Source organism: Alosa sapidissima, chromosome 13 (genome assembly GCF_018492685.1).
Source record: "Alosa sapidissima isolate fAloSap1 chromosome 13, fAloSap1.pri, whole genome shotgun sequence".
Lineage (NCBI taxonomy): Eukaryota > Metazoa > Chordata > Actinopteri > Clupeiformes > Clupeidae > Alosa > Alosa sapidissima.
In genome coordinates this window covers 13,411,768-13,426,076 of record NC_055969.1, presented here as the reverse complement: position 1 = coordinate 13,426,076, position 14,309 = coordinate 13,411,768, and the positions used below count along the sequence as shown (strand labels likewise).

General features: G+C 45.7%; 1 protein-coding gene across 1 annotated transcript in view; it reads right to left on the bottom strand.

The window, feature by feature from the left end:
- Positions 1-14,309, bottom strand: part of LOC121680662 (fibrillin-2-like) — an 86,265-nt gene that overhangs the window by 51,892 nt on the left and 20,064 nt on the right. Inside the window, exons 9-17 of the mRNA XM_042060137.1 lie at positions 9,273-9,425; positions 7,003-7,245; positions 6,515-6,652; positions 5,890-6,009; positions 5,380-5,505; positions 3,791-3,913; positions 3,297-3,419; positions 1,834-1,986; positions 53-106 (exon numbers count right to left, since the gene is read on the bottom strand). Of these exons, the coding sequence (XP_041916071.1) occupies positions 53-106; positions 1,834-1,986; positions 3,297-3,419; positions 3,791-3,913; positions 5,380-5,505; positions 5,890-6,009; positions 6,515-6,652; positions 7,003-7,245; positions 9,273-9,425 (1,233 nt within the window). The remainder of the gene's footprint in view (positions 1-52; positions 107-1,833; positions 1,987-3,296; positions 3,420-3,790; positions 3,914-5,379; positions 5,506-5,889; positions 6,010-6,514; positions 6,653-7,002; positions 7,246-9,272; positions 9,426-14,309) is intronic.

Here is a 14,309-nt window from a genome sequence, read left to right as displayed (position 1 = left end):
AGAGTAAATGAGCGAGGAGAGTTGGGATTATTTATGATGGAGAAAAGCTCACCTGTCCCATCTACTGAGAAGCCAATACCACTCCCACACAATGCCTGGAATTCTCCTGAGAAAACAGAAATAAACAAATGCGGAACAATCAAAACCTACACTGTTAGGAACAACAATAGCCTCCATCAGTGTGACGAAATAGAACAATACCACAGTGTTGCGCAAATCACAGAGCTAACAGTACTGCCAATATCAGCAATCGAAAAGTGAGCTCCATGCAATTTATCTAATTTGTGGTAAACCAAAGTCATACTGTCAATGTCATGTCAGTTAAAAAGGACTATCATGACTGAAAGTGACTGATTACAGTTCTTGTGGTTCTACTGTAATCTAATAAGCTGCGGTTTCATTGCCCTGACTGGCTTCTGCACAGGGGTTTGGGTATGGTGCATGCAGGTATCAGTCCATCTGGGGGGGGGGGGGGGGGGTCAGGGGCATAGGAACTAGAAGCCACAGGCTGATAGGAGCTTCAGATCCCAGAGCCTGTGAGCGAATGAGGCCAACAGTAAAGTAATGTAAAGCTACCTAAAGCTCATATGTCTGAGCCCACTTTAGAGTACAGACAGTTTCAAATCCATTGCCTGAAATAAAAGTTAATCAATCTCCTTACATGTTGATTTGATTTCTACTTTTGGAGAGAGTACATGAACCAGACATATCCCTTAGAGTATTTCTTAGAGTTATTAAGCTGGGGTAAAGTCTCTTGTGGCCCCACCCCATAGGGGAATTAAGAGGAGTTCCTTCCTGTGGTAACACTTTGTGATGTAGAGCCCCTGGAATTTAGAGTAAATCCCCTCAGCTTCCTCTTCTCACCTCAACACTAAATCTGAGAGAGAGCAAAGGCCCAGCGTGTCCCAGGGAAGACAGGAGAGCCCAGGGGTGAGAGCGGAGTCGACCAGTTAGTGGGTGTGTGTGTGTGTGTGTGTGTGTGTGCGTCTGTGCTGGTGTGAAACTTAATTAAATCCACCACTCATTACACACTCACACACACATATATACTAACAAACACACATACACACACACATACACATACACACACACACAAGCACGTGCACACGCGCGCACACACGCACACACATACACACACACACACACAGACACACAAAATCACTGGAATATGTTGGCCAAATGTTAAATTCTCCAAACCATGACACACATGAGACATTCAAACACTCATTTCAATAGCCAACCATTTTACAAAAGCAATTAAATGAATGATAAATGTAAATGATCTGATTGAGAGCAATCTGTAGTGACCTTACAGGAAATGAAAGCCTCCACTTACAGCTCATGAAGCAGATAAATGCATGGCTTTTATGGGAGATCACTCAAAGAGACAGCTACCAAGAAAGATCTGTAGGTGTAAATCTTTCGAAACACCTGTTTTCCATTGCTCAGAGAGCATCTACAGGGCTACAGACATATTTGTTTTGTAACATGGTCTCATTCAATTGTTGTTGCATTTGATCATTATCTTTTTTACTTTTTTTCCTTCTTTCAGTCTCTTTCTTTCTTTCTTTCTTTCTTTCTTTCTTTCTTTCTTTCTTTCTTTCTTGACAGCAAAGGACAAAAAGCAGACTTATTTTATGCGGGAAAAACAGTGCTATTCTACCCAGTTTTCTTCGAAAAAAAGAAAATCACACAAATTCGAGAAGCGGTGGCCTACAAGCATACTTCTTTAATTGAGTAAATGCCCTATAATAGCTCTGGTTTGGCCAAGTCTTACCGATGGCGCTGGTGCTGGCTGGTTTTTAGGGGTAGGGGTGGGGGCTTGTGGTGTACCTGAATTCTTGGCTGGGCAGGGTTGGCAGGGCTCGCCGAAGCTGTAATCGGCGTTGGCGCAGCAGCATTCGGACTTGGTGACCGCTCCCTGGAATGGCCGAACACACACGCCCTTCCTGATGCCTCCGTAGCAGGTGCTGCGCATGTGTGTGTCTGGGGTTGGGGATGAGCATGTGTGTGTGTGTGTGTGTGTGTGTGTGTGTGTGTGTGTGTGTGTGTGGAGAAGGAAGAGGAACAAAAGAGGAGAATTTTTGAGGTTCTATGAATAGAAACATCCAGTCAAGAAAATACACTCTGCGTCCATCTTCAGCCTTCCCATTGTATGTTGTGTTGAACATTTTGAATATAATTTAAACTGAATCATGGTACACAGCACAACATATTTCCCAACCCAATATTTGACAAAAATAAGATTGAATTATAGGGTTACTAACCCTTATTGTAAAGATACAGTGCCTATTGTTCAGCAGTGACACATTACATAAATATGTTGTCAACAGATATTTCACAGCTCAGATCTGTATGTGCACACACACACACATAATTTCCTGGAGTAGAACACAGCATTAGTTTCCTGAAACCTCCCTGGAGAAAGAGGACTAGAAAGTCTCTCTCCCTCTGACTCACTCAGAGGCCAGTATGACCTTGTGTGTGTGTGTATGTGTGTGTGTGTGTGTGTGTAGGAGAGAGAAGGAGTTTGGCACCATCACTGCCTGGCCCTTACACACAAATTCAAAACAGGTTTGGAGTGTCACAGACAAACAGAGAGAATAGAGGAATGGACTTGAGGGTTTGTGTGTGTGTGTGTGTGTGTGTGTGTGAGTGTGTGTGAGGGAGAGAGAAGAGTGTGTGTATGTGTGTATGTGTGTGCGTGTGTGTGTGTGTGTGTTCAAGTGCATGTACAAAAGAACAGAAAGATGGGCAAGAGAAAGAACAGAAGAAGACAGGAAATAATCAAGAATAATGAGGAAAGACAAAAAGAAAGGGAAATTTACAAAGAATGTTCAAGAAGCATGGAAAACTTAAAATGTTTGTATTTAGTATGTGCATGGCATCCTTACTGTATCTTATTCCAGCACATTCCGGTTATTTACACGACTAAATAGGGCCTTCCAGCACTTTAGAGCCCATTTTTGCTGAGGAGCATGTCTGTGTAGATTTACTGTATGCTTTGCATTTGCTGGAGTTGTGTATAAATATGCTCAGACGACTCACCTACTACTCACTGGGAGTTCTGGACACACTGCAGAATGTGGATATGATACACTAGCTGAATATCTGTGAGTCCTCGTCTGTGTCTGAGTGTGTGTGTCTGTGTGTGTGTGTGTGTGTCTGTGTGTGTGAGTGTGTGTGTGCTGAGACTATGGGTGTGTGTTGTGAGTGTATGAGTGTGTGGGTTGTGAGAGTATGCGCTTTGTGAGTGTATGAGTGTGTGTTGAGAGTGTATACACTTTTCCCCTTACCTACGCAGGACCGTCCATCTGTGCTGACGGCAAGTCCTGCCATACAATCACAGCGGAAGGAGCCATCGGTGTTCACACAGCGACCGTTCATACACATGCCTGGAGTCTGACACTCATCAATATCTGAGAAACAGAGGGAGAGGGAGAGGGAGAGAGAGAGAGAGAGAGAGAGAGGGAGAGAGAGAGACAATCAACACCAAATCTGTAACCTCTAAACAACCTCAATGAACTGTCAGGGAAGAGAAGAACAGAGAAAAGAAGAGGAGGATGAGAAAATAGAGGATAAGAGAAGAGCAGCTATGAGATGAGATGAAGACAGAGGAGAATAAATGATCATAGAAGAGAACAAAGAGAAGAAAGGAGGAGAGGAAAAGAGAAGAGAAGAGAAGAGAAGAGAGGAGAGGAGAGGTGAGAGAAGAGGAGATAAGAGAAGAGAAGAGAGAGGAGAGGAGAGAAGAGAGGAAAGGAGAGGAGAGGAGAGAGGAGGGACTGACCTATGCAGTAGCGGCCACTGGAGGCCAGCGTGAAGCCCGGTTTGCAGATGCACTTAAAGCTGCCGTCCTCGTTGATGCACATGCCATTGAGACACATGTTGGTGGTGGCACACTCATCATGGTCTGGAGAAAACACCACAACATCGTGTCAAACCTCTCACCGAGCGAATCTGCTTTCTCTGCACTCTCACTGCGTCAGATTACTCCAAAGCACACATTTGAAAAAGGTACAGGTTGAACAACCTATCCTTTTACACAACATCTATTGAAATAAACTTTTCTGGCCCAGTTTTCCATACATGGATTGAAAATTTCAGTGAAAATCTCCACTGAAAAAATGCTTATTCTACAACCAGGCTTAAAGGACCAGTACGTAGGAAATAATGGAAAATAAATTGTAACCATTCCAAAAATGATCTCCATATGTCATCAGAGAGTAAGGAAACACGATGAATTGAAGTAATGGAATCTCTTGGAATTTTCGTTTATGTTTTGAACTATTAATTCTAGAATAGCGTATTAATAATGGGCTGGCATGTCCTCCTATTTGTGTTGCCAAATTAGCAAAGGCCAACTGTCAACTTGCTGTCAGTTGTAGTCATGAACGCCTATGAGAGGCAGGCAAATTTCCAAAATTAAAACAAGAAACAAATTAAGTGGACATCGGAGGAGCTTCCTGACGTCTTTGTCAAACGAAGAATATCAAGTCTGACACAGGGCTGGCATTTCTCCACGACAGGTAGCCAGGGCTAAACTTCATCTGCATCACTAACTTCAGCTAAATATGTTACGTTGGTTAGAGAGGTATTTTTAGTTTTCACAGTTTCCGTAATATGTAGCTGGGTCATGGTTGGAGAAACGTTAAAGCAGCTGCAGGTCAACTAACGTTAATGTTAGCTAAGTCTTCATTACATCTGACAACCCAGAAGAGGCTCGCGTTTGGTAGTCTTGAGAACGTTCACCAGTGTTTTGATTTTGGCCTACAGAACGTTCGGTAACAATCCTACAAATCGCTCCTTTAATCCACGTAGCCTACTTGTTGTCACATGTGCATGTAATAATTTTCAAAGGTGCTTGAGGACCACATCACTTCACTTGTGGTTCACATGTGGTGGAAGGTCACTTGTCAGCACATCATTTCAATGGAAGCAGCCCAGTTAGGATATTAAAATCTGGTGTGCTGCGATAAAAATTCCATTATCTCATTGTGGCACGCCTTCCTTCAGCCTAACCGCAATGTGGCTTCCCGTCTTAAATGTGCAGGTGACTTAATGCTTTTGATGAAATACTTTGGCTACTAGGCCGCTTCTGAGACTCCCCTCCCTCGAACGTTGCACAGATGCAGTGAGCCGTTTTTCTTTTTAACAATCGGCCTACCAGCATCGCCATACAGCCTCGTATATCAGCATTTATGTTACAACAGCCTGAATGTGTGAGTGGAGTTTATTGCAGTTAGATCCATCTGCTCCCAAATGCCTGGCAGTGCGGTGAGGTGGAGGTGGAAGTGGGGGTGATATGAGGGTGGAGTGGGGTTAGTGTTGAGGTTGGGTTGGGGGTGCAGGTGGAGGGGGGGGGGGGGGGCATCTTACCCACGCAGTTCCTTCTGTCGGGGGTGAGCTGGAAGCCTGCGTTGCAGATGCACTGGAAGGTGCCCTCTGTGTTCAGACAGCGGCCGTTGTTGCACAGTACCCCGTTGTGCAGGCACTCGTCGATGTCTGCGGAGGAAATGATGTCATCGCTGCAGTAAAAAAGCTTACACAGACTCAGGGGGGCATAGAAAGAACAAAGGGTCATGTCCATTGGTAAAAACATGTTTCTAGTTACAGTCTACATACCTATTCATAGAACATAGCAAATGTATAACATTAAGCTTTGCCAACTGATACTGCTAAAACTAGTGTCACACATTTAGCAAGATGTTAGTATATGGGTTCATTTTCTTGACACTAGTTATGATGATGAAATGCATACCTTCAGAGTGCTCTTAATTACATTCTTAAAAAGCATCTGATGAATTTATGTAATTAAATCCAGTGTAATGCAACTGAAAATGGCTGATGATAGCCCTTATGTCAGCAGTTAGAGCGTGACAGTCTCACCTATGCATGTCTGCTTGGTGGGAGTCCTGAGGTAGCCTGCGTGGCATTTGCAGTAGTAGGAGCCAGGGGTGTTGACGCAGTCTCCGTTAGAGCAGGGGTCTGAGGCGCACTCATCAAAATCTGACCGTGACACAGATGTAATGAGCACTGTGGAACATCATGTGTGTGTGTGTGTGTGTGTGTGTGTGTGTGTGTGTGTGTGTGTGTACGCGTGTGTCTGTGTCTGTGTGTTGTGTGGGTGCGTGTTTAGTGTGTGTGTGTGTGTGTGTGTGTGTGTGTGTGCTTGAGTGTGTGTCTATACTGTACTACTGTTTGCTTACACTGCAAATACACTTCAAAAGACGTCAATTTCCATGTCTGCTCGATATTATGGGCAAAGGTCTTAGGTTTGCTATGTACTTAACTGTACGAGTACAAGAAGGGAAAAAAACATTGTCTTTGGTGTCTATATCTTGTGATGCAAGATAAAGGAGTCAACACTAAATATGTAGAGAGAAGAAATAAAATACTACAAAAACAGGATATTACATTTTAAAATAATTTGGCTAATTCACAGGAGGCAGTAGGACGTGTCTTTCTGTACAGATGCTTTGTAAAAGTAAACAGACCCAAGGACTGGACATACCTATGCAGTCTCCTCTGACATCCAGCACGTAGCCCTTGTTACACTCACAGCGGTAGCTCGACGCCAAAGAGATGCAGCGCCCGTTTATACACAGATTTTGCACCTGCCTGCAGTAGTCCACAGTCTGGTTCAGAGTCGCTGAGATAGAGGGGGAGGTGGCACAGTGTGTGACTTATGGGACACCATACAATTACTTTAATACATACATGCATATTACAGCATTTCTATATATATTATAGAGAAATAAAAGACACGACATAGATGTACATGGATGACAGGCTGATACAACAAGACTCTTTGTGGGACATAAGATCTATGGCACAATGTCAACATAAAAAGAAGTGTTTATTGATGAATGTTTATTGTTTTCCTAATGACAAGGATGGTGGACCTTGCTTTAACGTTGAGAATATGTACTTTTCTCAGGTTACATATCATAGGTATAGCCTACTTCCTGGTCCTGCTCAACAGATACAGTATTCACTCACCATAGTCATACTGCTGGGGTATTTTGTGACCGTTGCCATTGACAGGGTGCTTCCTGTGGCCATTCCCATTCACCGGGGTCTGGGGGTAGGGGTGTCCGTTTCCGTTGACCCTGCGGCCATTGAGAGTGGGGTCGTAGTCTTTGGGGCCCTGTGGGTAGGAAACTCGGCCGCCTACGATCACTGGATCCCCCTCTGGGTACGGCCGCACCGGAGCTCCCTCCTGACACAGTCTCTGGTGCGCCTCTGCGGAGCGGTCAGAACAAAAGGGCTAGTCAGTATCTAGGACAGTTTTCTACTCCACGTGCAGTTGGTCAGTGGAGTCTTTTGTGGCTTTGGGACGCAGTATTATTTGTGCATTTGTGTCTGCTAAAAAAATGTCAAGTGTGATGCCACTGAAGCAAATCAAATTACATGACGTTGCATTGAATGTAATTCCAATTTACTGAATGGAATTCCCTTTGTCTTTATATGGGACTAAAATGGGTGATTAAAAATGGCTGGACTGAGTTTGCATGGATTTTTATTGGTTAATCTGTTGGAATCTAATTGAGAGGAACTCCAGTCACCATTCCATTGCCTTACATGTTTCTGATTATTTATATCTGATACTGCTGATGCAATTCCAGCCCATTATCCTGCATTACCGCCCAAAACAGAACTGATCCAGGACCTGTCGGGCACCACAGCAGCGGTGCACATTTATTAAGCGGCCCCTAAATCAGATCATGGGGATGGCAGCACAATGGAAGGGGAAAATAGGTCAGAGGGGCGAGGCGAAGTGATCGTGTGCCACGGAGGGGGCGAGGGGAAGGGCAGGTGGGTGGGCGGGTGAGTGGCCTGGCCTGCCCGCTCACCCGCCTGCCTGTCTGCCCGTCTGCCTGTGCCATCAGCCAACCTGCCCTCCATCCCGTGAGCTCCAGAGTTCTGGGGCGCGTGCCAACAGGGGAAATGGGTAACGTGCCAGGGGCCCTTCTCCATCACCCACCCGCCTGCCTGCCTGCCTGCCAGCCAGCCAGAGCATGGCTGACATAACCAAGACACACAGCAGGGTGGAGAGGAGAGGAGGAGAGAGGAGAGGAGAGAAGGAGAGCAGGGCCATCATTTACCAGCCTGACACACACACACACACAGGCACTGGTCGGATCTGCTGCGTACGAGCAGAGCGCTGCTGGCTATTTATAGGAGATATTGTGCAGCTGCTGGGTGCAGCTGAGGTCGCTATGGGCAGGTGGGGATGGGGGGGGGGGGGGGGGGGGTTGTAGTGGAGCTGATGTTTAGAAGTGTTACAGATGTTGAAAGTTGCTATTGCCTTTGTGCAGAAAATCCACTTTACTTAAACAAAATGCTGGTGGGTTAGTGGCCAGGCCATTGTTTACAAAAGCTCATTGTTTGAACTACATACAAACACCACAGAACTAATTTAAACCCCATAAAAAAGAGATGTTATTGACTTACAGACTTTACATATTGCCTCATGATACCCACATGACATATTTAGACCCCTTATAGGTTAACTGAGCTTGACCCACATAATTCCCCATTAGGATTCTCCCTGCAAACACTTCTTGAAAGGCCATTTACAGATTAAGAATTCTTTGGCTGCAAGCTCCAAAGAAATTTTCAGTTTTTCAGCAAGGGTATCAGAATTCCTTTAAGCTCTGAAGAAACCTCTCTTTTTGCCAACAGATATTCTTCATCCAATTCATGAGGCTTTTTCACAGAACCATAAGTTTGAAAAGCCAGTATGTCGAGGGAGAGTGTTTGAGTCCTGTGGCCACCTAGGCACCTGTAAATCTCTCCTGCTCAGAGTGAACCTGCTCTTTCCTCCAGTGGCTCAGCTAGTACAGAAAGACACCAAGGAGGTCTGTTTGGGAGCAGACTAACTAATGTAATGGTACACGTGTACCTGTACTGCAAATCTCTTTGGATAAAACTGTCTGCTAAATAAATGTATATGAATAAAGGTGAATGTTATTGTAAACATGTGAGAAGTCTTAATATAAATGCACTGTAAGTAGCTTTGGATAAAAACATGAAAGCAACACCATGGAAGAATAGATATTTATGGCCCTTTGTGTCAATATTCAATGCCATTTAGCACAATGTTTGTCAAAAAATAACTCAATGGGTCATGATCCTACCTGAACAACAATATTACATAGTGCAATATCATACATACCAAGCACGTATGGGCAATGTCAGATGTTTTGTGCTGCTTTAATAAATGAAAGTCTGTAAGCGTAAGTGCAATCATGTGCGAGGGGACTGACCCGAGCCTGGGACGGGGCACAGCTCTGGCAGGTTGCCTCTTGCCCAGCAGCGTCCAGCGTCGCAGCAGCACTGGGCCTTACTGAAGCGGCCTGGCAGCTCCTGGGTGCAGCGGCCACTCAGCAGTCCAGAGAAACACAGGCCCGAGTGCTGGTCTGAGGGGACATACATATATATATATTACACACGTCAGACTGTCCATACACACTGGTAAACACACACACACACACACACACACACATAGTACATGCAATAGTACATGCATGCCCAGATGTACACACAAAGATGTAGATTATATAAAGAAAAAGAGACATTATAATTGCTTGTTATGAAGAAACAAGTATGCCAACTAAAATAGATATATTGAATCACGGTATGGATTACATAACTAAATGCAGACTATTTCTTCTCATGTTGCAAAACTAAAATAATTCAGAAGAAACCCAGATATTGGACATGATTTTTTAGATCAAAATGTACAATTGTCTGCCATAGCAGTTGGACCACCAAACCAACACATGGGAATCATTCCGGTCAAACCTCCAGATTACCTCCCACTTTAAGACTACAGTAAAACGTTATAGTGCAGAATAAAGTTGGCTTGTGAGTAGCAGACAAAATCCAGATTTGCGGTTCACCACAAAGTGATTTGACCTCTTGTAATCCCCCCTCTGTCTCATGTTTGGCCTGGTGGCCCTTCTTTTGTCGAGTGTGTGTGTGGGGTGTGTGGGGTGTGTGTGTGTGTGTGTGTGGGGGGGGGGGGGGGGGGTCCTGGTTTTGCGTTTTGTTTTGAAAACAGAGAGAGTGGCGTTTGGCCATGGGCACCCCCCAGAGGAGCGTGCGTGCTGAGACAGAGCTTTGAAATCTCCCAGAGTTGTGTCGGAGACACGGGAGGGCAGGGGTCGACACAGGCCCGGGTCAGAACACACACATGTATGGCATGCCACACACTTGCACACACACACACACACACACACACACACACACTCACTCTCTCTCTTTCTCTCTTTCTCTCATACACACAAACACACATCCACACATATCTTGGCATTCATTCATAGATGCACACACACAATACCTCTTACAGACTTTCTTTCTATGCATCACACACACACACACACACACTCACACACACACAGATGATCTGTTTTTTCCTGAAACTCTCTCTTTCTCTTTTTATTTCAATTTACTACATTCCTTCTTCCTCTCTTCACCTCCTCAATTCTCTCCTCCACAACACCTCCTCCCTCACTCCATCTAAACGACCCACTATCTCTGTGAGGGCAGGAAGTGGAAAGAAGGAGAGGCAGAGTACAGTAAAGCGGAAGAGAGGACTGGAGAGAATATGAGAAGGAGAGGGGGAGAGAGCAGCCAGTGAAGCTCTCAACACAGGGCTTTATGGGCCTGCATATTTCCACAGTGTGGTGTGAACTGCAGGGTGGCTGAGAGGGGGAGAGAGAGAGAGAAAAAAGAGGCAGCAGGACAGCAAGAGAGACATGAGCAAATGTGAGATAAAGAAACAACAATATTGAAACATTGAGACATAGAAGTTGTAGATAGAGAGAAAGAAAGAAAGACAAATAAATAGAGGGAGAAGAAAAGTGCAGAGAGAGAGAGGAGAAAGAGACATGATAAAGGAGGGTATAGAGAGAGAGAGAAGGAGAAAGACATGATAAAGGAGGGTATAGAGAGAGAGGGAGAGAGCGAGAAAGAGAGGGCAAGAGAGGTAGATGAGAGAGATAGATTGTTTGGAAGTACAGTACAGAGTATGTAGGTCAGGCGGGCCCTTCCAAGACGCTCATCTTGCCCCAGCATCCGCAGCCAGAGGGTCTGTTTGCACGTGTGGCTCTGTGGGCAGCTCATGAAAGGCTGGCGGCTTCCAGTCTCCAGTCTCCCTCCAGTCTCTCTCTCTCCCCCTCCCTCTCTCTCCCTCTCCCGCTCTCTCGCTCTCTCTCGCGCTCTCTCGCTCTCTCTCGCTCTCTCTCTGTCTTTCCCCTTCAGAGGTACAAGCCAAGGCAGGAAGCACGCACTAAGAGAGCTAAGCACTGGAGGATGAGTCTCACCCTCCTCAGCTTCACAGCAGACTTAGTCTTTAGTTACGCTAATTCTGAAGTGTTTCAAGTCATATCACATAAAGAGAGAGAGAGAGAGAGAGAGAGAGAGAAAGAGAGAGAGATGGAAGGAGAAATCGAGGGAGAGAAGTGGGGGAGAGGGAGACAGCGAGAGAGAGAGAGAGAGAGAGAGAGAGTGAGGGAGAGTGAGAAATAAAAGGGAAAGAGAGATGGATGACTAGAAAGAGAGAAAGTACGGCCACGGGTGCAGCACAGTTTTTATCAGATGACAGTTTCCCAAGTCGGGCTGTTTGCCAGGAACTTTCCTCAACACATGCCAGGTTTTCAGGGTCCCAGAGGCAGCCCAGGAGAGGGACTCTATGAGACTCTATGTCTCTATGAGATTTCTCTTGTGTGTCAGGATTTCTTTTTTGGTACAAAAAGGGAGGGGGTGGGGGGCACACTGGCAAACCACAAGATAATTGTTGATGTTAAGGTTGTATTTGTGGTTGTGGTTACAATCGAAAGGGGAACTGATACCGGTTTTGAACTCGGCGGGCTCTCAAACCGCAAACTGACACCGCGGCTTAAAACAGCATCTCGCCCATTTCACGTTCACCTTATCTGTCTTGTCAGCCTTCCCTATCAGAAATCTCCCAATCTGTTGCTTTTTACAGCCCTCCAAAGAAGCAATTTCTGTTATCGTGTTGTTCCTCGTAGAGCTCTCACTCCCAAGCCAGTGTGGCTCAATCGTCGTTTACAATCTGATGCTGAGAGGGGAAAAAAGCCCTCAGATACGACGTCCAAAACAAATGGACCGAGGCACAGTGGGAGATTGGGCAGGAGGTCTACACATGCACGGCCCTCTCCAAAATAAACCCCAGCACACTGAGTAACGTTATCTTATTGTTGTAATGGTAGGGGGTAGGGGCAGGTGGGTAGGGGGTTGTTGGGTGTGAGTGGGAGGGGGGTAGTTTAGATGCCATAGATAAGGCCTTTTTTATCCACTCTTTTTTATCTACTCTTTTTTATCCACTTCACGCTACTCTCTTTCCCCCCCTTCCTCCCTCCCTCCCTCCCTCCCTCATTCTCTCCCTCCCCTCGTTTGCTGCTATCTCTGGAGCTGGTTAGCATGGTTGTGACGCTCGGTTAATATCTAGCCTCAGGAGGGAGGGACAGAGAGGCCAGCCAGACAGGCCACATGCCTGGGCTCTGGCTACTATCCTCCTCTCCCATTATTTACCATATCGGCCACCATGTTGGGATAACTTCCTAACTGCTACCTGAAAATCATATTTCCACCTTTTTCCATTGTAAATGAGCCCCACAGACATGCACATGCACACACACACACACACACACACACACACACACACATATATATATATTGACCACCTGAACGACCACCTATGTGGTCACTTAAATTGCTGTTTGGTTGCCCTTTTTTATGAATCAGCACAGAAGCCACTCGCAGAAGCCTGATATGGCACACACCAGACAATTCACCTTTTCAGGTCCCCATCCTCACATATGCAAACTTCAATATGTCTTTTCATGTCCTCCCAGACTATTTGAACAGCCCCATATGTGCGCTGTGTTGGTGTTCTAGCGGTCTGGACAGACAGTGAAAATCATTTGAGGCGCATCTGTGTATTAGTTACGTACCCCCTGCTGAGTGACTGATGTGTGTGTGAGGAATGTGACTGAGGGACTTGAGGGAGCCACCTCACTCTACACTCTACTCTATCCATTTCTCTCTCTCCCTCACTTCTTCCCTCTTTCTATTTCTCTATGCTTCTCCCTCTCTTTCTCCCCCTCCCTCTTTTTATCTCTTTCTAGTCATCCCTCTCTCTCTGTGAGATTCCTAGACCACTTCCTCTGCTCCTGGTCCCCCCTTCTCTCCCTGACTGGAATGTGACACTTGTTGGGTGGTAATTGTAGGTTGGGGTCTAGCTGCTATGTGCTGCTGACATTGTGTGATCTGTCTACACTTCTCTGTGCTTTTTTCTTACTCTTTCTCTCTTTCTTTTCGTGCTGTGTCTTTCTCCCTCTCTCTCTCTTTCTCTCTCTCTTCCCCTTCGTCTCTCGTCTCTCCTCTCTTTTGAGGGAAGAGCATTCTGCACCTGTCCAGGCTTGCTTCCACCCCAGCAGCAACATGAGGGGACCGGCAGTAAAACCTTGGAGAGCTGGTCTGTAATTGCCCCAACTCCAGACACACACACACACACACACCACACACACACACACACACGCATGCACGCGCACACACACACACGCAGAGCAGGGTCCCCTGCCAGGCTTCTAATCTACATGAAAGGCCAGAGGGCTAAGGGAGAGTTTGGGGAAGAGACAGAGCAGGGAAAACAGATTAAGGGGCGGACATCCAACAAAACACAAGTTACCAAATGGATACCTGGTGGGAGGTGGGATACCTGGTTTTACCCAAAACCACACGTTACCAAATGGCTATCTGGTGGGAGGTGGGATACCTGGTTTCACCCAAAACCACACGTTACCAAATGGCTATCTGGTTGGAGGTGGGATACCTGGTTTCACCCAAAACCACACGTTACCAAATGGCTATCTGGTTGGAGGTGGGATACCTGGTTTTACCCAAAACCACACGTTACCAAATGGCTATCTGGTTGGAGGTGGGATACCTGGTTTCACACACTCTCGCCCCCACCACACCCCCTTTTTCTCTCTGCTATCCTACACCAAGGCAGCTATTTGGGTCACGTCTGAAATTCCTAGCATCCTTGGTGAGAAAGAGGTGAGTGAACTTTGACCATTTAGTGGAAACAATTTGGTAACCTAAGGTGAACATACCTTACATGCTAACAAATAAGTATAATAGTAATAAAAAACAATAAAAAAAATAAAAGGCACATATATACGATACTTTTGTAAGAGCTAAGCAAATCGAAGGCCTGATTATGAAAATATCTGGTCCAACATCAACCTTACTATACCATTCAATGACAAGGA